Here is a 27817-nt window from a genome sequence, read left to right on the forward strand (position 1 = left end):
GCGAATATCAGACAGACCCCTATGAATGGGAGTTGACGGTTGCCGGCAATGAAAAACGGCATATCTAGCGCCGCCAACCTGGCAATGGCATCGGGCGTCTTTTACTTGGATTTCGCTTACACATACATCGTTTTTCGCCTTGCCTTTTTAGCACACACACACACACACACACACACACCCCACGGCCAGACCGACAGGCAACTTACACCCCGATGACGTTAGTCACAGATGAGAGACGGACGGTTTGAAGGACGTTTGTCACGCGAACATTTCTTAATCGCCACCGCCTCCGCTCAACTCTCCGAACCGCCGTGCCACGTCAGGGATGCAGAGACGAGATAGAGCTAATTCTGTTTCTTCAGATGATGCCCCCTTCCCGTCTTTTTGATGATGCATAGGCTGGCTGCGAGGGGGTCTTGGACATCGGCCGGTACTTCCGTGTTGAAGTAGCCTTGTGGGTTTCTGGCGTGCGCGGGGGGGGGGGAGATTTGTCCCGAGTTTGGAATTCTGAAGGGCTGCTTGTTGTTTCAGGGTGGGTAGGGAGTGATGCCGATGCTGGGTCCCTCCGGCTCCGGGAGTGGGGCCGACGAAGTTTGTTTTTTTGGTGAGACGTGCTATGGTTGTCGGGTGTGGAGCCGGATCCGATTGTGGTGCGTTCCGTTGACGACGTACACTACACGCACCGCTACTGAATGTACTTCCAAGAAGAGATTCAGTTTTGGGTACCCATTTGCTTGCGTGCCTTGTGGTATCGTCAAAGTGTGAATGGTAAGTTTACTTATTTGGGTATGATCTATGATATGGCGTGATTAGAGAATCGTGGGAAGGCAGTTTCTTGGTGTATTTAATTACAATCTCCAGGTTAATCTGGGAAGTCGTGTTTTTCGCCTGCAATATGAATCGCTTGGACGAGATTTTCTTCTCTTTTTAGTTTCTTCTTATTTTTCGTTTCTTTCTTGTTCATCCTTTTGTAGGCAAAAAACCGAGGTCCTTAGCAGTGAACGAGTTGTTGTTTCTCTTTCAATCTGTCTACCCTCTGCTGTAACAGCGTTATAACCATTGCCCATGAATTATTAGATTCGCTCCTAATATCGAATCATGTCCAAAAACAACATGTTACGCTTATAGACATTCAAGTTCTAAGGCTGTCAGGACTTATAGGGGACCATTGGGCCAATGCTCCAACATCGTTTGTGTTTTAAAACGTCGATATCAGTGGACCAAGTCTTTGCAGTTCGTCTATCGACATGCTGAGTAATGTTTGCATTTATGCTGAGAATATATGTTTGGAGACATTTACTCAAGATCGCATGCTGAACTGCAAACTCACAGTGAGACAGCTATCCCGATATCTGATCTCCACATAAATAAGTCTAGGCCACTGAAGGCGCAAACTGTACCTTTGACACTGGTATGCTTACTTTTGATACACCTGTACCGAGACAGATAAAATTGTCAGCTTACATCAAGTAGCCAGAACATAAAGGTCTCGGTACTTGGTGTGGAAGTTGTACACAAAGCCACAAGTCTCAGCCACATTTTATAGTAGCAACGGTACGTGCTCCCAGGCATGTGACGCTACGCACCGACCATGTTACCATTACAGGCAATTTCGTCCGGAATGGCATTCCCGATGTTCACTTTTCCATTCACCCTCTGATCGTGATGAAAACTCCTGCATGATCTCGATGAATTGCAATTTCATCTATTGGCACGCAAATCACCACACACCCGGTGCAAGCTAACGTTCGGGGGCTCACCCAATTTCGGCAACCTCTACTCGGGTCGCCTCTGCCGCAAGCCAATGCCGGACTCACCGAGTCCTCATTGGGCGATGCAGGCCAGGTGATGACCCCAAAACAGACCTGGACGACGCCGAGAGCTCGGGCCCGTACAGCTCCTACGTCACTCCGCCAGGCTTCTGGTGGCGCTGCCGATGCGTGCCTACACGGGCGTAGAAGTAGGTGAGTAGATCAAATTTCAGCACCCGACCCTACTGCAACGGCAGCGAGCCGCTCGCCCGCAACCTGCAAGCCCTTGTGTTCACCATTAGCCGAACGGCATGCCAATGCTTCCTTCTTCTGCTTGTTATCGAGATTCAAGCTTTGCTGGCTAAACGTCACAGCTTTCAAACCGGCCAATCGATTCCAAAAAGTAATAGCACTTTTGTGTTAAGCGAGACGATATGCACGGCGAACACCTGACACGGGCCAGAACTGTATTGCCAGCTGCCAGAAACACCCCCCAAGGCGCTGATCTGCCGAGCGACCTCGTGACGGTTGACAACAGGCAAGGGGCCAGGGAGAAGAAAGCCCCGGACCTTGCAAATCCAGCCACGCGACAGATGCGCATCCGGCTTCCCGTTTCTGCTTAATTTTTGTGCCGAAATTTCACCCCGTCGCGGACGGAGAAAGGGGGTGGCATTCCTGGGGATAGACACATCACAAGGCAAGGCATCGGTACCTCATTTTGATGTCGCATAATCAGCCAGCCGCTGTCAATGCCTCATTCGAACCGGCCGTCGATACACGGGCGATCTTGTCGGGCTCGCAATCACCTTTTTGGATTCGCGTCTTGCACAACGGTGCAATATCCGACCTTGGGCACATGAAACCTCCCCTCTCTCACCGTCCCATGTTTGCCCTGTAGAGCTAGCAGCCTCGCCAAAACTGAGTTTACCAGGCTCTGTCACTTGACCTGTTTTCCCCTTTCGCCGATACGACCAGGGATGTCCATCCAGTCCGGTGCCAAGGACCAATCTGGGGAGTGAGTAGACGATACGCGGCAGAAGGGATATGCAAGAGACTGCACAACAGCTTTCGCCCGGTCGAGGACGAGCACACGGGAGAAGACGGGTTGGGGGTATTGCCAGCGGCACCATGTAAGTAACGAACGGGCAGAACAGCGACGCTGGGGACTGTATGAGTGTGCTTGCAGCGTACAAAATCAATGCACGCTTTGATGAACCGCGGAACCCCCTTCTGCTGTCAAAGCAGAAATGTCTCTGATCTGGTGCTCTCCGGATGACAATCCGAACTGGTGCGATGGGCCGGATTTGCAGCCCAAAACCGCTGAATCCCTCCTTTCCATTTTCCGTATACGTTGCTCCGCCGCCAGAAACGTTTGGTTTTCGGTCTGATCTTTGATGTCTGGGACCCGGGGAACAGCGGGACCTCTTCCATGTCGTTCCCATTTCTAATTTCCATACCGTCTTCTGACCCTGCGCTGAAGCGTTTTGACGATTTAATGTTTTTCTTTTTGTTATTTCTTTTATTTTCGATTTCTTTTTTGTGTTTAGGAAAATCTGCATCCGTTTTCTGGCGCAATTGCTTCACCACCGTTTCCTGATATCGCATTTCCATCTTTGCGGTTTTCCAGCGGATGAACTCCCGGTACTTTGGTCACATCTCACCATGTCTACTGCAGCTAACGGCAGGTTGCTCGCTTCTAACTGGGCGAAAGCAACACCATTCTCCACGGAGCGTCTGCCTCCGCCCTTTGTTTTTGTCTCTGCTGTGCCTCCTACAGCAGAGCCTCCTCGCTTCTCCTAGCTCACTCACTTATTTACGTCAGTATATATCAAAGAGGTCAAGGTGAAAGTAGACTATTGATCAACAATGTCGATTATCTCCGTATCGAAACGGACATGGATAGGATTGAGTCTAGCCACGGTCAGACCCATGGTCCGTTCCCCAAACGGATAAAATAACAAAAAAAAAATGAACACGAATTAAAAATTAAAAAAGGAGGTATTTTTAATTTCATAATATTCTAAAAGCCTTTCTAGAATACTGCGCACGACCGCTCATTACAACCAGGGGCAGGCCTGTCACAGAAACAGAGGAACTCCCCCCTCCCCCTTCCGCCCCAAAAAAACCGTACTATGTACCCAGGAGAACAAACCAATCTTCCTGCCACGTTTTCTCCCTCTCGCAAACTTGAAGCGGAGAATCTCCGCATCAGGAGGAGGAGGCAGACCAGACAAGCCCAAACCCCTGCTGACGGCCCCAACGTTGTGGTAGCGACCACCCGGCAGCGGAACCGCCTTCCGGAGCTAGGCTCATCGCAGTCACAGAGCCAGCCCCATGACTCGCAGGGCGCCTCTGCCAGTTTGTGATTTTCTTCAGCAGCCCGTTGACGATGGTACACACTCCTGTACCCTTTTTTGGTAAACGGGGCTTGCCTGCGCTCGCTCGTCCAGATGTCTCATCTTTGGAGGTTGTCGCCGTGCATTTGCACTTTCTTCAAAATGGGGTGGTTACATGGACTTAAAGAAAGAATGCGAGTCAACGGACTCGCCTCGTTCGTCATTGAATTGCCATCGGCTAGGAAGACGTACGACATTATCTGGTTTACTTTACCCGCAACCACACACACACACACGCACACGCCTCTTCAGTTTTCGTATGTCACATGCGAGGCGGTTTATAGTGATGCCCTCTAAATGAGTAAGGTAGTCGCCCGAGGAGGATCGTGCGCAACACACAGCTCCCCGTAACATGACTCTCTCACCATGTTCTTCCATTTCTCTCTTACAGGGGCGTTTTGGAGGGAGTAAGGCATCTGGGCGGCCCGCTGTGGTCTTCCAGGGCAAGTTTTTGGGACGATCGGGGGGGGGGGGGGGGGGGGGGGGCCTATGGGGACCTGGGCATGCGGCTCGAGAGCCCAGACAATGGAGCTGGACCAGCAGCCATGGGGGGCCATTTGCGTAACGACTTTACAAAGGGGTGGGAGACTAAACGAAACCACTTGGTTCAGACTGAAATTTCGTGATGTCCGTATGCTGCTGCTGCTTTTTTTTTTTTCCCTCTTCTTTTACCCTGTCTGCTTGTGGGGTAGGCATTTCTACCTATGTGGAGCTGGTAACCGGCATTCAGACGTTGACAGGTCTAATTATTCCCCTACCTTAAACCGTATGCGTACATACATCTGCATCTCTGACATGATGCTACGGCCTTATGACGGTGTAAAATCTGGCATGCGCCTCCGACACCTCCGTCGAACGAAATTTCCCATCTCTCACCCACCCACTCCTCTTTCATATGGAGCCTCTGTATGTCGGAGTAAACCCGCTGCGAACCACACAGGACTCTTGAATTTGTCACACACGAGATTTTGCTGTTTTTTTTTTTTTTTTTTCGAGTCAGAAGAGTGTGGTTGTCCCCTTCGACATGAGTTGAATAAACTTTTTTTCCTTCTTTTCTTTCTTCCTCTCGGGTTTCTCGCAGCCATTACGTCTGTCTTGCATTTCAGTGTGGCATCCCATTTCGCCAGTATCACGTCTAAAGCAGCCTTGCACGTCGCCTCAGGTACTGGACGAAGTATCGGTAACACCGCGGCTTCTCTGCGGGGCTGGGGGGCTAACGGTGCCTGTTAACCATCCCGGCTCAATCCCGTATACCGTCGAGGGCCGGTTCCTAGGTTGGCAGTGACGAAAGCCCCCTCTTCCCTGTACTATACGTAGTCCGTAGTACTCTAGGCGCTTGCACTTGCGGGTAGCGAGCAGAAGATTCGGCTGAATTATTTTTCTCTTCTTTTCTTCAGCGTACGTGGATACAAGGGGGTTACCTGTCGTTGTCCCCATCCACGTTAGGGTACCGCATACGACCTATAGGCCCAAACGAAATAGAGGGGACGGGGTGTTCGTTGGGCGTCAAGAGGCGGAGAAGGGGAAGCGCCTGATCAGCAGGATGATGAGCTTGAATATGGGGAGTTTTGACAGCCAGCTTCTCCGGCGGGCGGGCAGAATAATGGGAGGCTCTCTTTGGGCATATGATTATACACCCCCCTCCCCTAAAAGCCGGCAGGCAAAAAAAGATTTGGGCGGGAAAGAATCCGTTGTCAGGGTTCGGGGAATGCTGCTGACCATGAGATAGAGAGAGAGAGCATTTCAAACCCCGTAACGCCCGGGTTCATGCCGACCTGTCATGCTTAACACACTCCAAACTCTGGAGGCTCTGCCACTGCTAACCATGTGCGGGGTTGAGGCCATGAGGGAAAGCAGGTCGGGATAATTACCGACCTCTCGGGATATACCATGATATTTTCCGTCGTCTACGGTCTGAATTTTCGGGAAATGGGGGAAGTGTACTGCTTACTAGTACTCTTCTTGTTCAATTGATCTTGAGGCGGCTCTAGAATCGCTTTGCGTGGTTAGAATTGCCGAATCGGGAAGAGAGCCTCCCCCTCCTCCCCAGCGGCTACAGTTGACGAAATACGGTATACATGGATTTTTTTATTTTACAGACTATGGAATGGAGTCGAGCGCGTGCTTAGACACACTACAATTAGAAACTCGTCGATGCTACAAACGTACGTATGCAGGTACCTGCTAATCCCCCGTTATCATAAAAAGAAAAAGAAAAAGAAAAAGAAAAAAAAATTAGAGGTCGAAACCACCCCTCCCAAAACCGCAGCACGTGTGTGTGTGTGTGAGAGAAAGCGAGTGCCACCGGTCCAGACCTCTCGCCGCATAAAACACCTCCTCCACGTCGAACGCGTTCCTGCATGCGCATGATGGAGTGCGGGCGGGGGTGTTGGGGAGGAGAGTGGAGTCATGTCCCATGGGCTTGATCGTCGTCTGAAGTTGAAGACTTTGATCTTGTGGTTGACGCTGCGTACGTAAGATGCGACATCGACGGCGTGTGTACCACTACGTATAGTGTGTGTGTGTGTGTGTGTGGTAGAGGCGCGGAAGGAATAGGGACAGAAGGGCAGGGCGAGTCACAACCTCGACGAATCGCTCGCTGATATTCCACCAACTTGTCAGCCTCTCCTTGCTCACGATGGGACGAAGACGAGAGAGGTTGTATACGAATATGGTTTGATGGGTGACGGATGTATGTCGATCGGAGGGAATATACCGGAAGCCAGGAGGAGGGGGGGGGGGGGGGGGGGGGGGGAAGGCGATCATGGGGTTCCCCGGGTGACGACTGCTGCTTAGCACCGGATGAAGATTGGTAGATTTTATTTTATCTCTTTATCTCTTTTTTTGCGAACTGAGAAGGGTCCTTGCGGCTGATTCATGACGGCGGAGCTTGGGGCAATTCACATGTCGATGATGCTGCTGGCTGACTGCTTCGTGTGTTGCGGCCCCTCCTGTCGCGACGTCGAGATTGCTTCGTCCATGCTGGGATAGAGTATGAGGGGGGAGGACGAGGGGGAAGGTATTGTGTGTGTGTGTGTCGTGTGTGCGTGTGCTTTTCACATGCTTGTGTTCCTGACGCTGATGGACGATCTCGACGTCAAATTGCATCTTTTTTGATGTTTCTTGTTGTTTGAGTGGTTAGATGACACTGGCTAATACACGATTGGGAGGAGCACGGCGACTCATGGGCGTTGAAAAGTAATATTTGATCTGCGAGTCGCCGAAGCGCAACATGCAGGCCATTGCGGCGACATCATCTTCACGAGCTTTTTTGACGGATTTTTCGACTGAGTCGAAGGAGTATGTTTACGGTATAGACGAGACATATTGCAACCTAGGGTACAGATGTGAACCTGGGGTAAAAGCTACTACCTCGTATACGATGATCTAGAGGGTGTAAAACTATTAATCACGACGAGTCGAGCCGACCAACTCTGTTTATATTGAGGGGAAAGTGCCATGTTGTATAGCACGGTTAAAGGAAAAAGTCGGGATCCCAGGCCGATCATAGGAATGACGATCAACGCTATTGCAACCAAGACATGATTCCCGCCGCCCGCTCTCGTCAGGTGAATGAGACGTTCGCAGGCTACCCTCGAGCTCTGGCATAGTAACTGCCGCGGGGGAACTTAAGAAATAACAAACTCCAATAAAATAATCAATAAATTGAAAGCTAGAATGGAGGCGCAATGGGGAGACGGCTCTAAAGGCGGGGAAGGGGGTAGCTGAGCCGCACGGCATGACGGCCAGGCCGCTCCGTTCGATGATCCCCGCAGACCCAAGAAACCGCTACTAATGGTACCTGCTTCCTTTTTCCACGGAAAGGACGCGGGAGGTAGCGCGTGAGCGAAGTGGTTGCATCGACGCGGGACCAGCAACCGGAGCGAGATGCCGACCGTGGAGACGACCAATCCGCACGCGCCGGAACGCAGCGGCCGAAATTTGGTGGTGTGTCCAGCCCGCGAAGTGACCCCCCCGGGGACGTCAGAGCGGTGCGCCGGACGAGTACATGGGGGGAGGGGGGGCAATGTCTTTTCTGGAGATTGGCATCCAGGATTCTTGGGTAGTCTCCCGGGTCGTTCGGGTGGCTGCTGTAGCTCTCAGGGCTGATGAATGATAGTTTGGCCTTGTTCACAAGTGCTCACACCGGGCTTGCGATGAATGGAAACCTTTGGGTAGGATGGTCAAGACATAGTTGCCTTGGCTTGCCATCTCACCCTCACACCTGCATGCTGTCTTTACACTATGTTCTTTCTGTTTCTGGGTGGCTGCCAAACTAACACTCGCTAGACTTTGTCGGATTTGAGAGGGCTTGAACGTTGATGGACGACTAGAGACAGCCGGGGAAGCTAGGTACGCCTCGCGTTGGGGGAAGCTATCCAAGCCAAGACAGCTCCATCGCCCATGGATGGAAAAACTACCAGTCTGACAGGCTAAAGAAAACCCTGGGGGCGACAACGGCACGGAAAATGGAACAAACAACCAAAAGAACCGGGTTGCTTCAGGCAAAGACATTTTTGCCCAGGGCGTACATTAGCTAGTTACAATTTCCAACACCAAGATTAGGCCGAATAAAGTCCACCATGGAGGAAAAACCCCCCCAAAGGAAGACAAGTTCGCAATGTGTCCAATGTCGGATATAACGTATGCTTCGGTGAGAAGGAGGGGGGGGGGGGGGGGTGAGTTGCGGGTAACTGGCATATATACTAGCCCCAATACGAAAGCCCCCTTGCACACCGGTGTACTCTATACGGTGAGCGCGGGGGAGAGAGAGAGAGAGAGAGAGAGAAAGAGAGATTGAACCAACACGTTCCTACATCGATTAGGAACTACATGTCGAAAGGAGGGACTTGCCCCGAAAGTCCAGGCCTTGAATCCTTTTGCTCCTCTCGCGGGACCTGTTTCTCCAGATGCGTGTGGCCATCTTTCCCCGCACGAACCTGTCACTCAAACATTTCATCTCCCATGCCCGCATTGCATCCCGCATGCTGCGTGCCGACAAGGGGGTATAATTTTTCAAGGGGTAACATCCATCGATTCCTCCTGCTGTACCCTCATCTTGCAAAAAAAGGTCCAGACCTATGAACCAAAAGATGGTTCTTTCTGCAACAGAGCCATGTGAAAAAGGGAAGACGACATGGAACCAAAAAAACGAAAGCACGGACCCGACCTCCGGAAGCAAACTAGCGCGCCCCATAATATAATCCAGCCCGTTGGGAACCCCCCCTCCTCCTCCCTCCTTCTCCGGGGTCGTCTTTCCGGGGCCCCGGCGTGCCGGACGAAATGAACCTTGGTGGCAGGATATATCTTTTGCGATTCGTGGGAATTTTTTGTTAATGCTCGCTCTTTCTCACGCTGAATGCGCGCTGCCTCGCTTTGCCTCGCTTTGCCTGCTTTACCTCACACCCCTCCCTTTCCTTCAACATCTGACTATCGTCTAGACCCTGGTTTCACGTTGGCTGACGGTCTTTCTTGCTCTTGGGGTAAAGCTCTTTTTTCGATCGGTTGAGAGGGGGAAAAAGAGATTCTTTAATTTCGCCGGTGCTCGTTGGTGCGATTGTGGCGTGGCGGTTGGGGACGGGATCGGTGGGAGGGTGGCATGGGATGGCAAGGGGAAACGGAGACATTGCTGTGAAATATACATTTTCTTTTTATATGTTTAACAAATAATGATTATTTTGCTAGATGTAGTAGTGGCGATTTGTTTATTCTGAATATTTAATTATTATTATTATTATTATTATTATTTTATATTTTATTGTGATCACCTCCTGATAGTCCCTCTCCAAACGTGATGAAGAAAAAGAAGCGCTTACATCCCCCAACCAATAAAACAAACCACAATACACCTCTTCACCTCCAGCCGTCCAACATTTGCCCCCAATCGCAAATCGAACACCGCGTAGCTCATGTGAACGACCAGTTCCCCCTCTCCATTTTAACCCAATCACACACCGCAAAACAGCACCGTCACAAAATAGATTGTGCCTGGCGGCGTTGCACAAAAGATGACGATGCACAAACGAATCCCGTCCGGCCATCAACCGCCTACCGTGTGCTCCCCGGCTCCGACGCGCTTGTCCGTTTAAATGGGTGGGTGGGTGAGGGCGCAGCGGCAATTGTCAACGTCGCGTCCGGGTCATGAGGGTATAGGATAGCCGCTCGGAGAGTTATCATAGCAAATATATCACTGAAACAAACAGAAACAAATTGATGGGGGGTTGCAAAAGGGTTGGTGTATCTTGCTGGCTAATGATATGGTAGTAAAATACACACACACATACACACACACACACACATCTCAGACCCGTGGTCTCAGACACATGAACCCCCTTAAAAATAACCCATTTGCGAAAGACTGCTTCTTTTCTTCAATCCTTCTTCGTAGCCTCCCCGCCGCCGACCCTCTTGAACTTCCTCGGGTCCTTGCGGCTCATCAGTCTGCGATCCCGCGTGCCCTTGCCGCCCTCCCAGAAGCCTCGTCCCTTGCGCCCGATGACGCTCCTGCCGCAGAACGCGCACGCATCAGGCGAGTACCGCTGCTCGCGGCTGCACCAGCCGCAAATCATCCGGTTCGCCCACTCGTTCACGTGGTCCTCGGCGTGGTCGTGGCACCGATCGCACGGGTGCACCCGGCTGCAGCACGAGAAGCGGAACCAGCGGTAACTCTTGCGGTAGTGCGAGCAGGCGCCGCGGTCCGGGAGGGGCGTCCCCGCGTGCAGACCCAGCTTCTCCGTCTTCTTGACGGGGCCGGTGCTGGGGGCCGCGAGGCCGCCGGCGCTGATGGCCAGGAACTTCACCGTCGGTATCTTGAAGGTGAACTTGCCGTGACAGCTACGGCAGACGTTGGTGGTCGCGTCGCCGCGGACCGCCACGAGACCCTGACTCGACGTCGAGCACTTGGCGCACACGGGGACGAAGGTGCTCGGGAGCATGTCGACGACGGTGCAGCCTGTCAGGTCGATGAAGCCGGCGCGCGTCGAGTTGGCGTGGACGAGCTGCTGGCGGAACTGGGCCGCGAAACCCGTGGCGCACTTCTTGCAGCTGGAGTTCTGGGGAGCCTCGTGCTTGAGACCCGTGATCTCGTTGATCGTCTTGCAGCGCGAGCATTTCACGCTGATGTTGAGGATGGACACCTGGAAGAGCTCGATGCTGTAAAGCTCAATGTCTGGGAAGGAGATGGAGGTGCCCCTCTCAGCAGTGAGACCGGAAGATAACGTGGGCGGTTCGGCGGAAAGGTCGGCGCCGCCCTCTTCTGATTCGTCTTCAGAGTCGTAGCTGTCTGAGGTGTCGTCGTCGTCGTCGTCGTTTGCACCGCGGACGCGGCTCCACTCCGGAGGCCGGGGGATGACTTGAATGTGGCTCCGATCGGCATCGGCCGCGGCCTTGGCCGGAGCCGAGCCCTTTGCCTCGGTGTCCTTTTCGGGAACGGAGGCGGGCTCCGGTGTCGCAGGTTTGCGCTGCGCCAGCGCCTGCTTCGCGAGGACGTGCATGTTCTGCGCGAGGTAGTTGATATGGCTTGTGAGCGTCATTTGCTTCTGCTCGGCGGCCTTTTGTACGAAGAGCTCCTCGACTAGCTCCACGTCTGGGGATTCGCACTCATTAATCTGGATGCGAAGAGGTTGAAGTGGGTAGAGAAGTGGTACGATAAGGTGCACCGTCTTCACACCCTGGAGATCGGAAGGGAGCTCGCTGCGGCGGCGAGGCTCGAGAGGAAGAGTGTACACGATACCGTCTGGGGAACGGCGATACAGGGACAAACGACCCATGCGGGTTTCCAGTTGCCGCGTCTCTTGCGCACGGCGAGCTTTAGCGGCTGCCATCTCCTCTTGAGTAAAGTACTCTTCGGGCGCATAGCGCCTGACGGGTGCTGATTCTGGGGATGGCGCCTTGGTGATCTGTACCGCGGGCGTTGATGATGATGCAGCGGCCGCGGCGGCTGCTGCTGCTTCGAGGTGGCGGGTGTCTTTGGTATCCTTAAAAGATACCAACTTCACCGTGTCAGCCTTTTGCTCAGACAAGAATACCTCAAGGTTCTTGTCAAGGGCGTGGGTGAGCGAGAGCAAGGTGGCGCCCTTGCGCTCGCGAACGAGTCTGTCCCATCCTCGTTCGATGTTGATGCTGAATCCTCTTGGGATATCGCTGTTCCGCACGCGTAGCACGGGGGTTGCCTCTGGGAAGTCCTCCGGCACGCGGAGTTCGCAGTCAAGGTACTCCAGCTCAAAGGGGAAGTCCGGGTCGGAGGGCTTAAGCTTGAAAACTAGCGAAGTAGTGCCGTCTTCGGCGGTGGACTCGCGGGGCGAGTACCGCTTACGCAGCTGGCCGAGCTGGTAGCCGCGGGGATCCTTGGACTGGGCCTCGGGGACAGGCTTAGGGACGACGCGGTCGTTGCGGGGCCGGGGGATGGCCTGTTGGTGGGTGTTGCCGCCCTGCTGGGTGATGGATATCATAATGGGCTTGCTTTTGGGGAGGGGAGTGATGAAAATAGAAAATGCTCAAGTTTCGTAATGTGATGAGCTGAACTGGCGAAATGCAAACAAAAACAACAACGGAAAGTAACTGCAGGGTTGAGCAGTGCTTGTCGTGTGGCGAGCGATGATTACCGAGTAGCTGTCGGACAGAAGCCTTCCAATCTTCCGACACGAAGGGTGAAAGGCCGTCGTATTTGATGGTTTGGCTCGATGTGGCGATGAATGGGCCAGGATGGCTGTGGTGGAATATCCGAGATGCAGCTCCGCTCAGCTCAGTCTGCATGCTTGATGAGTCGACGTGAGTCAGAGTGGGGCAAATGGCTTGTGCTTCTTTAACAGAAACTGCTTGAGTCTGGGTGGCGATATGCTAGAGAGTTACCCTTCTTTGTCGGTTACAGTAATCAAGTGGGGCAATCACCGGTCGACTCATCGTCTGGATTGGGCTAACAACTTACAACAGAATAGAATAGGAAATCAACCGAACGCTTCTAATGTGACTCCCCATGTTTCATTGGTAGGGCTTGCATATGTGCTTTACTTCTATTGTAATTGTCTGACGCTTAGGTAATACTAAGTTCTCTTTGCGCCGTAATCTTTGCCGCCCGGTACAACCCAGTAAGTGGCTGGCTGCTCTACAATCAGTGGCCCCAACATTCAGAGACTGACGCTATTCACGTTCATCTTCATCGTCAGATATCTGCAGTCGCAAAGCCGGCGGAAACCATGGACAGGTCTTACAAAGCAATCATATTACGTGCAAATAATATCTCTGGACAGTTGACACCCATGAGGAATTACATGATGTAATCAAGCTTCTAGAGGTATCCATGTTCGTCCAAGACTCTAGGCAGTCGGTTCGCTTACCTAAACTTCAAAGACTGGCCAGTTCATGAAAGTCGAGCTTCGAAGAATACGGTAACTGTTCAGCCAAAAGATAACTGGACGCCGTGCGCCCGTATCTTCAATACCGTCTTCAACATCGGAGGAAACCAGAATTAAGCATGCGCCACTCAATCGGCGTTATGCAGGTGAGACCATGCGACATCGAGAAAGCCGACAATAATAAACTAATATATTGGATTTTAATTAATATTACATGTTTAATAAAAATATGGTTATTTTGCTTTTCTTGACTGATGACGATCTCACGAGACATAGTGACACGGTTACCGGAGCCTCAACACAACCAAGCATTTGGGTACCCCTTCGCTAAGACCCGGTGACGTTAATGTGACTCTCAATATTGCAGGACAAAGACATTCAAAGTATGCCCAACGCCAGCCAACGTGACGATGGAGGGATAACTTTCCAAGGCACCGGAAGTCCTGTGCTCGAATCGGAAACAGCACTCCGGATTAGAAGTAAGCCCAGATGAGCTGGCGTGTCTCTCACCAGCGAGATATGCCCAGTGCAGTTTGGTATGGTTTTAGGGGAGGTTGATGATTCCGGGGAGAAGCAGTCCCAGACACCGAAAGCAGCCCCAAAAGCCAACGAAGAGGGGGGTGGCTCGGTCGCTGCCCAACAATACAAAGTACTAACAATTGTTGACGAAGACGTCCACCCCTTTGGGTTCGAGGCGGATGCACCGCGAGCAACCAAACCGTGACATTGCAGATAAAATGCGAACGTGACGAGACAAGCTGCCGAACTGGACGCACACCGACAATCCGGCCGCAGGACCGAGGGCCATTTTGTTTCGCCTCATCTCGTCTCCTCCTCCGCCCGCATCTCGTTACACATGTCGGGCGCCGAATGACCGGCGACGAGAGCCTGCCGTTGGGTCCCCTCCGAAAATCGTGGCGGCGGAGGGGGGTATCAGCAGCCCACCGTAACACTGGGCCCTTGGACGGCAGTGGTAGCCATGCATTCATCTAGAACCTGTCGATCAAAAGGTATGGAGGGTAATACACTTTTACTAAGTCCATGGAAACACAACAGGCGCCACAAGACCAGATGAGGGGGGAGGTTGTATCACGATGGGGGATGGTGGGAGGGGGCAGGATGTCGAACTCTTTGAGATGCAGGAAACGGCAACTCATGAACCGTAACGTTTGTAAGTGCGCGCGGGCGGGCGGGCTGGCCGGCGTGTATAAAGAGTGGAAAGGAGACGACGTTCCGTCCAAAAGGTGTGACACCGATGCGATCTGGCGTGTCGTGCGCAATTCGTATCGAGGTGATGACTGAATACCAGTGGTCCGGGGAAGGCGACGGAAGCAATGCGGACTGCAAGTTAAGTGGACTAGGCGCAGAGCCGACCGAGATAGGGATTGGAGATGGGCTATAGGACAAGGTGCGACGCCTTGGACGGCCCGTGACGGAGACACAAGCTGTCAACGCAAGGCCGCAGAGCGAGAACAAACTCGGTCAGTCCTTGGTGTCCCTCCTGTAAGCTCCTCTTCTCACCTGACGGGCAGACTGGCGGGCGGGAACGCAAGGGAGAGGGAGGTTTCGCCGGGGGTTGCAGCCTTGGTGTGTAGTGCCCGACCGTTGACGGCAGCCCACCATCAACTTTGTCCAGTTTGAACAATGTACCGTCATCAGACTTCGGGGGGGTAAAACGATGCAGGTTGACTGGTGTGTCGTGGCAGTTGTTGTTGTCGTCGTCTTTCTTCCACCTTGGTCATCTCGATGTTTCGAAGGATACGACTTTGGTCATGGCAAACCTGAGTTGGGTGCCTGGTTTTTTTTTTTCCCCCTCGTCAGCCGATTCATCGCAAGGCATCGAGGCTGATCATGGTCTGATGGTTGTGGTGAGTTTATGATTCTGTTTAATGACGATGCTTTGTGGTCCTCGAGGGGGATTCTCGTGAGAGATTGCGACACTGGGTGTAGGGAGAATGCCAACACATCAGAAAAACGGCCTGGTGACCATGGTGTTAATGCAAGACCAAGTCAGCCTTCCAGCGGTGAGGGGACGGGAGTTGAATTGGGTTGGTGTTCTTGTATTCTTTTTTTTTTTTTTTTTTTTTTGGGATGAGGGGGGCAGCGCTGGCGCTGGCATAGGGTACTTGTGCCTGCCTAAAGACCAGGAAAAGTGCACTGTAGTAAGAGGAAAGAGGGTTGCGGGCGGAGGCTATGGCGGCGGTCCGCTGGCGCTACCAGAGGAAGGTACAACTGACGGACTACCGCTGTCTACAGTACCTTCCACAAGTGCCCTAGCTGGTTCGTTCCAGTTTCCGTTATCTGGGGAAAACGGTGGGGGCAAGAACAAATCAGACCAGAGATGATGATGGTGTGGTGGTGGCATACCACTCAGAATATTCACCTCTAGAATAATAATAATAATATTAAATTATTATTTTTATTTGTTCGGTTTTTATAATACCACATCTTACTTTTACTTTTTTATCATGTACTTCCCAACACCCCCATGAACTGATTTGGTCCGATGCAGACACCTCGGATATCCCAGATGCTGGGAACGATGTGCCTGGGCGTGCAGCAGCCAAAGTTGGCTGGTCTCTGGTTGCTTGCCCCCCCGATTGTCCCTCGTCTATCCCAAGCGGTGCGCGAACGAGGTTCTATATACAGCGTGGGGGAGTCGCCGGGCGCAATGGATTCTTCCCGGAGAGAGGGTGGCCTTACAGTTTCAATTACTGGCGTCGTTTGGAATTTCTGAGAGGTATTCCGCGAGGAGCAAGAGATTCGGCTTCAACATGATACCGAGGAAGTGTGCAAGATTTCATGTATATAATTATATAAAAAAAGGCCAAGGAATTACGAATAAATAAACAAGCACATTTAACTCTGATAGACTACCTAGTCGGAGCTCCCGTTGCTTGTTACCTCAATGTCTCCGTACGCCTTGGTACCCGGGGCTCTGGATCCGTCCTTTTATGCACGATAGTCCATGTGTCCTCGATGCCTCAAGTTGACTGGCTTGCGTCTGCCTGTGAGATGGTTGCGCGCGACTAAATACTCACCATGTCGGATGTTGATAGACGAGGCGTGACTCAATATCGCATCGCAAGACAAAAAGAGGGAAGACGCAACCCAAGGTGTGTGGACACACCTGTAACGTCGCTGTCGGAGACGCCCTGTGCTTCTGTTGATGACTGCAGCAGATGGTGGCCGGGCTGTGCTCTATGTGTGTTGTCATTGTTCCAGGCCATCCTCGCCCTCTGTTTGGCTTTCGGGGTTGATTGAACCGCCTCGAAATGGCACAGCACCGGCACCAGCACCAGAGAGGGGAGTGGAAGTGGCTGACCGTAAGACTCGCAGGATAGTAGTGACTATCGAAGCTAAAGTGAAGCAAAGTTGAGGCGAAATGTCCAATGTGAATGTTAATTTCATGTTAATTAAGCTTGAATGATGGTGAGACCACAACTTGTTAATTAGAGTTCGGTCTGAACGCCGTGTTGTAGTGCTCCCCCCACTTCTGTGCAATGGGGGTTCTTCAACTCTTCGTATCAAAGGCCAATTGACAGTTTAGGAAATACTGCATTTGATAGAATGCAGCAAGTAGTATGCCAAAATGGAAGTTATCAACAGGTTCAACGAGACAAATATTCGACTTTCAAGGGATTTTAATATTATCACGGACAGTATCTCTTGTCCGTTAAAGACTATACGTCGTGTTGAATCTCTCCATGTTCCTTGATATAAAACTGGCGTTATGCTCCCTTCCACCTAGGCTCATCACCCACTAAGCACCAAAGACAACATACAACTCCGACTACTTAGTCCAACTACCTACTTCATAATCTCTACGTTCCCCTGCAGAAACTCCACTCCTTTTCAAGATGTAGTACTCTTCTCTTCTCGCAGCAATGGCGCTGGCCTGGGGTGTCGCCGCCCAGAGGTGTCATGATGTCTCCTATAAAGCGACCTGCGCCCTCTCTAAAGGCCGTCTGGCTTGCGACGACCCTCATTCCTGCAACCCCGGCCAGGAAACTGTCTACCTCAACAACGCACCTGCGTGCTCCGGCAAGAAGTTCGGAGACGCTTGCACCGGCGCATACAGGTGCTGCAGCAAATAAGATCAAAAAATACCTTCGCGAAGGACTCGGATAGAACTGGCAAGAGAATATCGGCGGCTCATCGGTCGCAAGCATCACCCAGGAACAGTTTCGGGACAAATTTAGGCTTAGATTTTTACAGCGGGACCAGAGGCTAAAGCAAAGTCGCCTCACTGCATTGCAACGATATCAGCGCGTTACAAGTACTACTTTCTGTTTCAAGTCACAAGTTTTCGAAAGTTCTTCGACGTGTTAACGGCTGTTGGAGAAAAAATGAACAAATCAGTTGATCTCTAGAATTCTGCTACAATTCCCTTCTGTATACAATCACCACAGTGGCTCAGTCAGCTACAGCATGCTGACCGGTGACGTGAATAAGGTCAATTGGCGTCTAACGAGGCTGAGCCCCGCGGTTACAGGCGGTAAAATTAGCGGCTGAGGTAAGGTCTCAGTTAGTAACGTACCGCCCCAGCCCCAACATGTGTCATCTCATCCCCCAAGACTGAGGTGACTAAACGCCCGGCAGGTCCGCTTGGATGATCATTGATTTAAAGAAATAAAATGGGAATCTAGAATATTCATGTTTTAATTATTATGATTTTTAGTTTATTATTATTATTATTATTATTTCTTAAATTTGGGATCATCTCGAAACTGCCACATCAAGAATGGTTTGATATATTCCGCCAGGTACTGACCACCATCCTCCATCTGTGCGGCTTCAACTTTTCACCCCCCCGGAACCACATGGCCAACCTCCCCGGGGCTAGTCCAAACACGCTAACCAAAGAACCCCCCTGCCTATCCCACGCTCACCTGACTGGAAACTGACATCACCACCGCGGTCCACCCGCGGCTCTGGACCTATGCACTTTCTTTTGCGGCCGAGTCACCAAACTGCCAGCGCGCGCTCTCAGAAGCCCTGCGGCCACTAACCCTCCTTCCTGCCTCCCTCCATCCTAGCCTGCATCTGAGACCAGTCTATCCTCTTCGCACAGCGTTCCTCGGCCGTGGGCTAGTTGCCTTTTGCGGGAGGGGGGAAGACATGGAGCCGTTCGTGGCGCTGAGACAGTTCACCATACGGCTTGGGTTTAAAAGGGTGAAGGGGTCCTTGGGCATGTGGCCCTTCTGACGTAACTGCTTGTGAATGCCCTCATCGACGCCGAGGTAGTGGCATCGCGCTTGGTTTACGGCATCGAGATACGGGAGGGAGGACCGGGTATTTGGTGATCTCCGTTTTGACAGGCGGCTCTCCTGACTATGTTTTCCCCTGCAGGTTGATGTCACTTCTCTCTCGTGCCTCCGTTACGTTGTCTGAGCCACGGGATTGCGAATAGCTTCGTGGCCTACCTCGGCGCCCATCAGTGGGGGGCACCCACTCTTTGCCGAGGTGCCAGCAGACAATTAATTGGTGTTTTTTTATTTTTTTTTTAATATAACATAAATTGAATATTGTTTTTTTTCTTTTCTCAGTGCACTTGGGCAGTGCTGGGGTGCGGCGTTAGCTCGTCGTGGAGTGAACCCTTTCCTAGCGCTACCCCGTGTGTCTCTCTCCAGTTGCGACAAAGGCATCACGAGTCGCGACCCTTAATATTCCTAGATAATGATATCATGTTGTTCACTCTGTGGAATGGCATCGGCCAAGGCGTCGCTTGTGGCCTTTTGTAAAGGGTCCAAGACCCAGTCCAGGTGACTCCTGACGTTCATGTTCTTCAGTTGAGGGAGAGAAGGGAACTGACTTTGTGCCGTTCTCGACGTCACGATGCGATCGATGGATATTTCTGGATTCCCGCCGAGATTGCTGCCAGGTCAGCGGCGAGGACATGTGGTGATGACTTGAAGCATCAAGACGGCCGGATCCTGGGTTACGGCTGCCTGTTTCCTTGGGAAATTATTGTACCTTGAATCATTATCTGAAAGCCGCGGTGTTTCTTTTGATGTAACTTTCAAGTTACTAAAGGAAGGGAAACTGACTGTTGGCTCTTCCTTAGAATGCAAGTTCGGGTTCGATCCTTCCTCTTGCAGGTGAAGGATGACAGCCGAAATTAAGTCGATGCCTTGAGGAAGGAATTGGTCACTTGCCCTTGGGCTTTCCTAAAGTTTTGTACAGTATTTCCGTTAGATAAATATTTGAAATTCAAAAGGCTTCAATCCATGTCTATTCTTGCCCCTCGACGTACTGTCTCTGTCAACTTGAAAATCAAACCACATCGAATAATTCGGTTGGCATCATGGTTGACCCAGTCTCTGGGTACGTTCTCCCAACTTCGTTCATCATGATTTTAACCTCGCCTCAGCCCCGCGGATAATGTCCACTTCGGTTCAAGCCCAACGTTCTGTGGCTTCACGCCAATCAACGGCCGCAAGCGATCCTTGACACCGATAGCTGCCATCGTGAATGCGGTTCCGACAAAGCGATTGGCATCGTATGCTTCAATCAATTCGGCAGGAGCTTCTGGAGATGATCCGTCATATCGAAACACGCCAAACTCCTCCGCTACGGTCACCGCCGACGCAAAAGATGTCGTTTCTGCTCTCCACCCGTCATATACTCAGACTACCCCTCCGTTAGATGACAACCTAGAAATACAGAGCCTAGAAACACCGCAGCGTCTGCTGCTTCCACTGCATAACGCAACTGAACTAGGATACGACGACGCAGATCTATCATGGATGGACGAATTCGTCAACTTGGACTGGGGAGACGACATGAGTGTTATCCCACCCCCAAAGCCTCCGACAAACTATCCGAATGCCGACTCTATAGTCTCGTTGACTTCTCCGGAAGAACGGCTGTCTCAAAACCAAAGCCAGGCTGTACGGAATGTTACTCCTATAGTCGAAGACAACTATGGTTTTGATGATTCTGACGAGGAAGAAATGGCACAATTGGGAAAGCCACACACTCCTTCAAGAGCTCTACCTACGAGCGAGCCTCAGGACATGGATCGGGAGTCGAGACCATCGCTGAGCTAGGACCCGCAGCCACGGAATTGTACACCCTTTCAGTGCGACCAGGCTAGTGACGATGCTTCGTTTGAGGAGCCCGACCTTCTTGATGAAGATGTTGACTGGAGCCTCGTCGCTTACGCAGCGCAGATCGCGGAGACCTCTGGCGAACATAGTCCAGCTAAACACACCACCCCAACTTCATACACTGCATCGAATCGAACTGTTTTGGCCAGATCGCCATTTCCAGTAAAGATACGAGACCGTTCGCCTGTGGTGGGTTTATCTTCCAACGTTTTACTGAGAATTTGCTTCAGGGTTGGCGAGCTGTTGAATGCCCACACAAAATGCGACCGAGAGAAACAGGATGTTGTTCTCGAGCTTTTCGCAAGGGTACACTATTCCACCAGGGACGGATTTGGGAGGGCCCAGCATTTTCAGTTAAAAGATCTCTTCACTGAACGGCAACCGTACCTCTCTGGTTCTTTCAGAGGCTGGAAAAGCGGCGGACCTGTGGACGACCAGAGCAAGATTTTCCTCGGAAGGGAAGGAAAAAACAGGCTGTGTCGGTGCATCTGCAAGCTCACAACCGATAAAGAGACGCCAGTAGGGCGTTCGGCCCAAATACTATCAATTCGTGAGACGACATGGGATGAAATAGAATACGTTTTGCGGATCGTCACAAGGGATGCAGTGTCAGAGGATGGCGAACACCACGAGACGACTCCTTCAACAGTATAAGCGTTATACAAAAAGGCACGAGACGCATCAAAACGGAGGAGAGAGACTTGCTACATGAAGAGAAATTGCTTGATGATGAATTGCTAAGTTAGTAGTCAAGGCTGTACACAGCTAGCACCTTCATTCATATTCGCTTCTCATAGATGTCGAATGTCGGTAAACACATTACAGATTTTATGTTATTATTAACGCGCACGTAAGCGCGTAAGTCAAACTTCAAGATTGCCTCAACAACTCAAAAGTGACATAGCTGGTCAGACGTCTTTCAACCAAGAGCTTTGACCATGGCCGGTAGGTACAACGAAGTGGGATGTAAACCAGGATACCAGACCATGTTTGCCAGGAGAACCAGCCTTCACTTGAAATGCAGCTCTAATGCGACAGCAACAGATGGTGTTACTTTCTTGTCCATTCAAGATAACTACCGCCAGGATGGTGCCTCCTGAGATGAGGTTGATAATGGATAATGGGCCCGCCTCAGGATTACTAGAAAAGATGATGCCATAGATCCCGACCAGTTCACGCCCTTCAACTTTAATGCCGTAACGGCGCAAGCTGAACGAAAGATGATGATCTGCAGTTAGTGATAAGGCAGCTTCATATCTGGAAAAGGAACGTATATGAAGCTGCCTTGTCACTAACTGCAGGTCATCAGTTTTCGAACCACATCCCGTCCCCATCTCCATTCGCCCCGCCCTTCAGGAACTCCATCCAAGCATCATCGCCCATCACCACATCCGCAGCTTCCATCGGCGGCACGTTGGGCCACATCATGGAGAACACGCTGTTGATCTGCGTCTGGGGGCTCTCGTCAATGGGTTCAGGGGCAGACTGAAGAGCGTCTGCGCCGCCGAAGCCGGGCGTCGACTGCGTCTCTTCAGCAGCGGGCGGGGCAAGCGCGCGCGTCACGACGGCACTATCCAAGAAACGCCCACAGAGGTCGATGATGACCTGATAGCAACGCGACGAGCTGGAGTTCACGGGGGCAAGGGCGGCGATACAGCGCGTCGTGGTCGTGACTTGCTGACGCCAGTCTGCGGCGTTAGGGGAGTTGGGGTCATTGCGGAGGCAGATGCAGGGGATCAGGGCTGCTTGGAAGAGAAAATATCTAGAGGATGGAGTTAGGATCACGAAAAAAAAAAAAAAAAGCGGTGCCGGTGGTGAGATGGGTCGAGATGACTTACAGCGCGTACCATGCCCCCAGCCGGTTATGTTCGTTGCGCTCCCAGAAGTCGCTGATGCTGGATATGGTGGCCTTTGCGTCCGCGAGGCACTTCTCGTAGGCGCGTACATTGGAGGGAGAGTCGTCTGGGCGTCTGTCGCGTGCTTGTAGGGCGCGGCGGATGACGAAGGGGCGATACATTATTATGCGCAGGTTTCTATAGCGCCAGTTCATCACGGCGTGAGAGAGTGCGTATTTCGGCGGCACGGTTGTCGTCTCGGAGAAGTAAGGGGGTACGCTGGCCAGCCACGGTTCTAGAAGATCTTGGTCTAGGCGTAGCATCTCGTCTGGCGATGGCAGTGGCTTTGAGATTACCCTTGTGTAGATTGGCATCGTGGCCATGTGGAAGCTTGCTTGAGTTCGCACGGCGGTGTATGGTGTTATTACTTCTGTTTCAGGTGGGTAGGATTTGGATATTGCGGTCAATGACTGCGTTGATACTTAGTTTTCCTGTACTCGAATTCGCAAATACAGGGGATGCGGTTTACCTTGTCATCGACGTTTAGTGGTAGAGACACCTCGATGCCCTCGTTCGGCCATACCGAGGGCCGACTGAATGTGATTGTCGCCCCGACGTCAAAGACGCAGAGCGACCACCACACGCGACGCCGAATCTCCATATTGAGAGGCGAGATGTTCCATCCCTGAAACTCCTTGTGCAGGCCCAACCCCATGGCCATGCGCACAGCCAGCCCGAGGTAGTTGTACCCCGAGTTTGGCTTGTCTCTCTTCTGCTGGTAGTTGGAGATGAGGGTGAGTGCCTGGACGAGCGTCAGGTTCCCCACCTCAAGGAAGTTGAAGGACAAGATCGAGCGAGCTTGCGCGAATAGCGACACGTCGAGGCTGCCAAGGTTTGTGGCTGTCGTGTACACGCCGATGGCGGCGACGGTGTACGCGAGAACCAGCCAGCAGTCGCCGCTGGGACGAGGGATCACGCCGGCGTACTGCGCGCGGAACGTCGCTTCGTGGATGATGGGGTAGCTGACGTGGTACAGGCGGAAGTAGGCGTCGATCATGGCGTCCGTGATGTGCCTGTTTGGATCCGGCTGTGTGGTCAGGGCGTATTGCATGTGGTTGATGTGCCCCGTTCGTGATGAGGAAGATTGAGTCCGTCGGCGCGATGTCGAGGGTTCCAGGAGACGGAGGAGGGCGGCGCCGGATGCGACGCCGAGGTAGCCGGATTCTTTCTCACTGACCGCGAGAGAGGCCATGCCATCTGCGATCGGGTCCGTAGGCACTTCGCCATTGGCGTCCGTGTCTTGGATTGCTTCGGGCGAGGCTGAGTAGTTTGTGAGAGTTTCTTGCTCGTCCCACTCAAAGTCATCTGTGGGGTTAGCTTCGAGGAGGTTGAGGTCCCTGTGGGAGACGTCATTTGAATGGTGCTTGGGAGCTGGTCTTGAAAGCCGTGTCGTTGTGTTGTTGTTTGGGACATACGACGATGACGGCAAAGGTGTGTTTTGCGGTGGTGGTGCTCGAGCAGGGTGAGAATGTCGTAAAGACTGCGGGTCAGCTTGAGGAAGCATGCCAAGCCCTTCATCGGCAGGAACAGACAGTGAGGATGTTATGTTCTCGCCAGTCGGTACCGGAGGGTCCAATCTTGAAAAATCAAAAGGCTCGTTAATTCTTTCAGCCGGCGGCTCGACCGTATCTGGCGTGCTCAAAGAGGGCCCCGACCTACTCTGGGCCGGCAGCAGGGTCCGCATATGCGTGATGAGCGCCTCGGCCCGTTCTAACCTCTCCTCGACTTCGGTAAGGTGCCTGCAATATGTGTAAGCTAAATGTTCCTACTAAAGCACCAAGCTACGACACCACCAACCGCCCCCATGCATGGGTCACTCATACTTCCTCGTCAACGGCGTCCGGGCATGCTTCTCATAGAGGCAGTGACGCCGGTACTTCACGCAGAGGTTACAGGTTGGAATGGCCCGGTTACACTTGGCCTTCCTCCTCCGGCACTCCTTGCATGCCTGATCGGCAGATGCGAAGGCCATGCTGACCGAGGAGGCCGGGTCCATCGAGAGGGACGCTCCCGAATTGTCGCCGATGGGGCCTGATGATGATATTGTTTCCCTCCCCAGCAAATCAAGTAAGACTAATCCGGACAACTGATAACCTCAAGCTTCAGGGGTGGCTTCAATCGCGATCCAAGCTTCGGGAATCTGAGTGCCTGGCAGACCGGAACGACATGGGCCGGTTGGGAAGGGCGGTTGTCGTCCGTCTTTGGATGAACGTCGTCATAACATGAGCATGCAGCAAGGAGACGGATGAGGAGGAGCGGAAGTGCTGTTTGGTGCGTGCGCTCGAGGTGGTGCGGGTCGGACGAGGTCGGAGCAGGCTCCTCATCTTGCCCAAGCTTGAACTTCAACTCCAAGTCTCCAAGTGCATGAACCCCGCCCTTTCTCCACACTCTTGCGCTGACTGCGATCCACAATGTGACTGATCGCGATCCGGGGTTGAACGAAAGATCCCTGCAATCCGAGCTCCGCCCGGTGTTAGTCGGGCATGACAGAGAGGAGGCAGTTGAATGAGCTATACAGAAACTGAGAGGATTCCGTAACGTTCCGCAGGGTAGGCATACCGGGCTTGAGGCTCGCCAAGAACGATGAATGCCAAGCCTGAGGGTGAGTTGATTCAGTAGAGAAGAGCAGCGCAGACAATATTAGCAAAGACGTGGACTTAGAAGGATAAAACACCCAATGAAAATTATACAGTTTGTATTAACGAAGTAAACACTCGAATGCGGAATGGCCTAAAAGGCTTCCTTTGTTATGATGTTCTTCAAATATTAATTCCTGCATCCGGGAAGCGGCCTTCTCTGTTTATTAGACCATGAGCCACGACAATAATCAAGCGTCTTTACGCCGTCTCCTTGTGTACAGCAGTACTAAGACCACCATTCGCGAGAATCTTCTCCTCCTTCAAATCAGAGCTGTCTTCAAAATCTTCTACAGCCTGTGGCCCATCGAAAATAACAGCGATTTCCTCCAAGCTATGCCCCTTGGTCTCCGGGAACAAGTACCAAGTAACGAAGAGAAATACTGCCAAAAGACAGCAGTAAACAATGTAATATCTCCAACCAATGTTCTCCATGCCGATAGGGTTGACAAACGCGGCGATAATGAGCGAACCGTAAATCGCTAATAACTCAACAGCGATACCTTTAGATCGCAATGAATACGAAAACAGCTCCGTTGGGTAACCCATCAACAATGGTGTGTAGGCGATATCATATCCGAAGTAGAATGTGAACAAGCAGACGACAACGACAATGCCGGCGGGTTTGGAACCCGTATCGGAGTTGACTGCCGAGCAAGCGGTCCAGATAACGTAGCTAACCAGCATAATGACACCACTTGCGAGAAACAACGTTCTACGGCCGAGGCGGTCTACAAGGAAGGCGGCGCTGAGAGCTGCCGCGAAGTTGAAGATCTGCAATAAACCGTTGATCAAGGTTTGGTCAAACGTGTCGGTGATTCCAATCGTGTTTAGGACGAGCGTGAGATAATAAGAAACCAGCCCGATTCCATTCCACTGTTGTAGCGAAAGGGTTAGCTCAGCAAATCAAGGGGTTTAAGAAGAGGATTACTTACCTGAGCGAATGCTCCGACGCAAACTGCGATGAGTGTCCTCTTGCGATTTCCAGGAGTGGACACCAGGGCCATCCAGCCCGTTGTTTTGGCAGACTTTTCTTGCTGAATCGCCTGCACAATCTCGGCGACTTCGCGACGGACGAGGGGGCTGTGGCCTTCGTTCGGATCAAGCACTCCAGAGTGATATCTGGCTAATATCTCAGCCGCTTCTGTCGTCCTTTCTCTTGCAATTAACCACCGAGGAGACTCGGGGACCCAGGAGTAGAAACTGAGTTGTACGAGAGGGAAACCGGCTTGTAAAATCGAAGGAATTCGCCAGGACCAATCACTCTGGTAGTTCTGGCAGCCAAACGTCGTCCAGGAAGCCAAGATAGCACCTACGAAGGTACCTTAATTAGCAAGAAAGTCAGAAAGAAACTTCTGTGGTCAAAGACGTACCAAGGTAGTACATTGTCCAGTACGCCGAAGTGTACTTTCCTCGATGCGTTGGATAGGCCAGCTCGGCGATGAGCAGCGGACTCGGGTGTACAACAAACATGCCACCGAACCCAACCACAAGCCTCGAAAAGATGAACATGGGAAGGTTGACTGATGTCGATTGGATGATTGTGGCGGCGATAATGAGGAAGATACCCGAGAGGAGGACTGGCTTCCGGCCGAAGCGGTCCGCCAAGTATCCGATTATTGGGAGAGCGAGGACGGATCCGATAGACTGTGCCGCATTTACCACACCTAGCTTCGCGCCAGTTGGGTTCCCGAAGTAGTCGCGCCATTGCTGCAATGACTGTAGTCCGTTCATCAACGAACCTGTGGGTCACGTTTGTTAGGAAACAGGTAGACTTGTGGCGACCAGTATATCTTACCATCATATCCTGCTACCGATGAGGACAGCAGGGGAACCAAAAGTAGCAAATTCAACCTCAGCAGATGAGGTTGTTGGAACCAGTACTTGTCCGTCTTGGGAAGCACTTCGGCCAAGGCGGCGCCGACAATTTGTTCGTCCTTCATATCTGCTTATATCCGAGGTCGCGTGCCCGGCATTGAACAGTCAAACTAAAGTATCCAACAGGAATCAACTGGAGCAAGTCCGACTTTCGAAAAAAAAAAAAAATGTCGATAGTAGATTGCGAGGGACCCGCAGGAGATTTATATTTTCTTGAAAGAGTTAGACGTCTACAGATCTCTACGGACACGCGATGCCAACGCTCATCCAAGTAGTTGGGACTTGTGACACCCACGCTGGGCCAACTCTCCGCATGTTCCTTTCACCCCACATAACGTGGTAAATGGGTCGGTGGGATACGGAGGGATTAGCCCATGGGGTACAGGTCAGTCTGCAAACTGTTGCATCATCATACTTACGATATTCTGTACCGGCGCATACGAGTCATGTTTGCGAAGGAACCAACCCCTGTTATGATTAGGAATGCGGGGATGACGGACGACTGTCACCCTCACTGAGTGGGGGCTGAGGCACCATATCAGTTGGTGAACTAGTGTTAGTGCCAAGGTTATGCGGGCTCTACTCGGCAATAAGACGCAGCCGTGACAGACTGGCCAGGGGTGAGTGACGACCGCCCGCCAGGACCTTTCGATAATCGGGCGAGAACGAAATCGAACCGGAATATTTGCTTAGTCTTGATGTATTTACACTTCGGGCCTACTGAAACGATGGGGACAGACCTCACCGTCGATGGGACGAGGATTCGTCTTCGGACATCTTCCATGGTTACCTAACT

General features: G+C 52.0%; 6 protein-coding genes across 6 annotated transcripts; 3 read left to right on the forward strand and 3 right to left on the reverse strand.

Annotated features, from left to right (window-relative positions):
* Nucleotides 1–10518: 10518 nt before the first annotated feature.
* CTRU02_211127 (CHY zinc finger domain-containing protein) lies at nt 10519–12597 on the reverse strand (the record flags this gene model as incomplete). Its single annotated transcript, XM_036720153.1, has 1 exon — nt 10519–12597. One exon carries the CDS (start codon nt 12595–12597, stop codon nt 10519–10521), a length of 2079 nt encoding a protein of 692 aa, XP_036587896.1.
* A 7210-nt stretch (nt 12598–19807) lies between these two features.
* Nucleotides 19808–20552, forward strand: CTRU02_211128 (uncharacterized protein; the record flags this gene model as incomplete). Its single annotated transcript, XM_036720154.1, has 2 exons — nt 19808–19827; nt 19874–20552. 2 exons carry the CDS (start codon nt 19808–19810, stop codon nt 20550–20552), a joined length of 699 nt encoding a protein of 232 aa, XP_036587897.1.
* Nucleotides 20553–20604: 52 nt separating this feature from the next.
* CTRU02_211129 (uncharacterized protein) lies at nt 20605–20778 on the forward strand (the record flags this gene model as incomplete). The annotated part of the gene is made up of 1 exon (XM_036720155.1): nt 20605–20778. One exon carries the CDS (start codon nt 20605–20607, stop codon nt 20776–20778), a length of 174 nt encoding a protein of 57 aa, XP_036587898.1.
* An 81-nt stretch (nt 20779–20859) lies between these two features.
* CTRU02_211130 (uncharacterized protein) lies at nt 20860–21135 on the forward strand (the record flags this gene model as incomplete). Its single annotated transcript, XM_036720156.1, has 2 exons — nt 20860–20966; nt 21051–21135. 2 exons carry the CDS (start codon nt 20860–20862, stop codon nt 21133–21135), a joined length of 192 nt encoding a protein of 63 aa, XP_036587899.1.
* Nucleotides 21136–21917: 782 nt separating this feature from the next.
* CTRU02_211131 (C6 transcription factor) lies at nt 21918–24503 on the reverse strand (the record flags this gene model as incomplete). Its single annotated transcript, XM_036720157.1, has 4 exons — nt 21918–22374; nt 22451–22917; nt 22977–24246; nt 24331–24503. The coding sequence occupies 4 exons, from the start codon at nt 24501–24503 to the stop codon at nt 21918–21920; spliced, it is 2367 nt and encodes a 788-aa protein (XP_036587900.1).
* Nucleotides 24504–25344: 841 nt separating this feature from the next.
* Nucleotides 25345–27086, reverse strand: CTRU02_211132 (sugar transporter; the record flags this gene model as incomplete). Its single annotated transcript, XM_070205577.1, has 4 exons — nt 25345–26049; nt 26079–26455; nt 26517–26885; nt 26942–27086. The coding sequence occupies 4 exons, from the start codon at nt 27084–27086 to the stop codon at nt 25345–25347; spliced, it is 1596 nt and encodes a 531-aa protein (XP_070060820.1).
* Between the last annotated feature and the right edge of the window lie 731 nt (nt 27087–27817).

Source organism: Colletotrichum truncatum (assembly GCF_014235925.2).
Source record: "Colletotrichum truncatum strain CMES1059 chromosome Unknown Contig_0007, whole genome shotgun sequence".
Classification (NCBI taxonomy): Eukaryota; Fungi; Ascomycota; class Sordariomycetes; order Glomerellales; family Glomerellaceae; genus Colletotrichum; species Colletotrichum truncatum.